Raw genomic sequence first — 3,622 nt, forward strand, 5'->3', positions numbered from 1 at the left:
AGAGACCCACAGACTCACCACACAGAGACCCACAAACTCACCACACAGAGACCCACAAACTCACCACACAGAGACCCACAGACTCACCACACAGAGACCCACAAACTCACCACACAGAGACCCACAGACTCACTCACACAGAGACCCATAGACTCACCACACAGAGACCCACAAACTCACCACACAGAGACCCACAGACTCACTCACACAGAGACCCACAGACTCACCACACAGAGACCCACAAACTCACCACACAGAGACCCACACACTCACCACACAGAGACCTACAGACTCACACAGAGACCTACAGACTCACACAGAGACCCACAAACTCACCACACAGAGACCCACACACTCACCACACAGAGACCCACAGACTCACCACACAGAGACCCACAAACTCACCACACAGAGACCTACAGACTCACACAGAGACCTACAGACTCACACAGAGACCCACAAACTCACCACACAGAGACCCACACACTCACCACACAGAGACCCACAGACTCACCACAGAGACCCACAGACTCACCACACAGAGACCCACAGACTGACACAGAGACCCACAGACTCACCACACAGAGACCCACAAACTCACCACACAGAGACCCACAGACTCACACAGAGACCCACAAACTCACCACACAGAGACCCACAAACTCACCACACAGAGACTCACCACACAGAGACCCACAGACTCACACAGAGACCCACAGACTCATCACACAGAGACCCACAGAGACCCACAAACTCACCACACAGAGACCCACAAACTCACCACACAGAGACCTACAGACTCACACAGAGACCTACAGACTCACACAGAGACCCACAAACTCACCACACAGAGACCCACAAACTCACCACACAGAGACCTACAGACTCACACAGAGACCCACAGACTGACACAGAGACCCACAGACTCACCACACAGAGACCCACAAACTCACCACACAGAGACCCACAGACTCACACAGAGACCCACAAACTCACCACACAGAGACCCACAAACTCACCACACAGAGACCCACTGACTCACCACACAGAGACCCACAGACTCACACAGAGACCCACAGACTCATCACACAGAGACCCACAAACTCACCACACAGAGACCTACAGACTCACACAGAGACCCACAAACTCACCACACAGAGACCCACAGACTCACCACACAGAGACCCACAGACTCACCACACAGAGACCCACAACTCACCACACAGAGACCCACAGACTCACCACACAGAGACCCACAGACTCACACAGAGACCCACAAACTCACCACACAGAGACCTACAGACTCACCACACAGAGACCCACAGACTCATCACACAGAGACCCACAGACTCACACAGACCCACAAACTCACCACACAGAGACCCACAGACTCACCACACAGAGACCCACAGACTCACCACACAGAGACCCACAGACTCACACAGAGACCCACAAACTCACCACACAGAGACCCACACACTCACCACACAGAGACCCACAGACTCACCACAGAGACCCACAGACTCACCACAGAGACCCACAGACTCACCACAGAGACCCACAGACTCACCACACAGAGACCCACAGACTCACCACAGAGACCCACAGACTCACCACACAGAGACCCACACACTCACCACACAGAGACCCACAGACTCACACAGAGACCCACAAACTCACCACACAGAGACCCACAGACTCATCACACAGAGATCCACAAACTCACCACACAGAGACCCATAGACTCATCACACAGAGACCCACAAACTCACCACACAGAGACCCACAGACTCATCACACAGAGACCCACAAACTCACCACACAGAGACCCACAGACTCATCACACAGAGACCCACAAACTCACCACACAGAGACCCACAGACTCATCACACAGAGACCCACAAACTCACCACACAGAGACCCACAGACTCATCACACAGAGACCCACAAACTCACCACACAGAGACCCACAGACTCATCACACAGAGACCCACAAACTCACCACACAGAGACCCACAGACTCATCACACAGAGACCCACAAACTCACCACACAGAGACCCACAGACTCATCACACAGAGACCCACAAACTCACCACACAGAGACCCACAGACTCATCATACAGAGACCCACAAACTCACCACACAGAGACCCACAGACTCATCACACAGAGACCCACAAACTCACCACACAGAGACCCACAGACTCATCACACAGAGACCCACAAACTCACCACACAGAGACCCACAGACTCATCACACAGAGACCCACAAACTCACCACACAGAGACCCACAGACTCATCACACAGAGACCCACAAACTCACCACACAGAGACCCACAGACTCATCACACAGAGACCCACAAACTCACCACACAGAGACCCACAGACTCATCACACAGAGACCCACAAACTCACCACACAGAGACCCACAGACTCATCACACAGAGACCCACAAACTCACCACACAGAGACCCACAGACTCATCACACAGAGACCCACAAACTCACCACACAGAGACCCACAGACTCATCACACAGAGACCCACAAACTCACCACACAGAGACCCACAGACTCATCATACAGAGACCCACAAACTCACCACACAGAGACCCACAGACTCATCACACAGAGACCCACAAACTCACCACACAGAGACCCACAGACTCATCACACAGAGACCCACAAACTCACCACACAGAGACCCACAGACTCATCACACAGAGACCCACAGACTCACCACACAGAGACCCACAGACTCATCACACAGAGACCCACAAACTCACCACACAGAGACCCACAGACTCATCACACAGAGACCCACAAACTCACCACACAGAGACCCACAGACTCATCACACAGAGACCCACAAACTCACCACACAGAGACCCACAGACTCATCACACAGAGACCCACAAACTCACCACACAGAGACCCACAGACTCATCACACAGAGACCCACAAACTCACCACACAGAGACCCACAGACTCATCACACAGAGACCCACAAACTCACCACACAGAGACCCACAGACTCATCACACAGAGACCCACAAACTCACCACACAGAGACCCACAGACTCATCACACAGAGACCCACAAACTCACCACACAGAGACCCACAGACTCATCACACAGAGACCCACAAACTCACCACACAGAGACCCACAGACTCACCACACAGAGATCCACAGACTCACCACACAGAGACCCACAAACTCACCACACAGAGACCCACAGACTCACCACACAGAGACCCACAGACTCACCACTTACATGCGACGTTGAATCCTCACCGCTCGCTTGCCTCGTTAACTCCAGGAGGAGCGGGGCTCTGAGTTCGGATCCTTGCCCCGATCATCGGCGTGGCCACATCGCGCATGCTGATGGTGGTGATGGTGGTGATGGTGGTGATGATGGTGGTGATGGTGATGGTGGTGATGGTGGTGGTGGTGATGGTGGTGGTGATGATGGTGGCAGTGCTGATGATGTGTCAATGGCTGGTGGTGATGGTGGTGATGGTGGTGGTGATGGTGGTGATGGTGGTGATGATGGTGATGATGTGTCAATCACTGATGTTGATGATGATGATGGTGGTTATGGTGGTGATGATGGTGGTGGTGA

At 53.2% G+C, this 3,622-nt stretch overlaps 1 protein-coding gene across 1 annotated transcript in view; it reads left to right on the forward strand.

Annotated features, from left to right (window-relative positions):
• The window catches only part of LOC144953276 (sodium-dependent proline transporter-like), a 41,146-nt gene extending 37,810 nt beyond the window's left edge, over positions 1-3,336 (forward strand). Inside the window, exon 12 of the mRNA XM_078883846.1 lies at positions 3,320-3,336. Within this exon, the coding sequence (XP_078739972.1) occupies positions 3,320-3,336 (17 nt within the window). The remainder of the gene's footprint in view (positions 1-3,319) is intronic.
• Positions 3,337-3,622: the final 286 nt, after the last annotated feature.

This window comes from Lampetra fluviatilis, chromosome 73, assembly GCF_964198595.1.
Source record: "Lampetra fluviatilis chromosome 73, kcLamFluv1.1, whole genome shotgun sequence".
NCBI lineage: Eukaryota > Metazoa > Chordata > Hyperoartia > Petromyzontiformes > Petromyzontidae > Lampetra > Lampetra fluviatilis.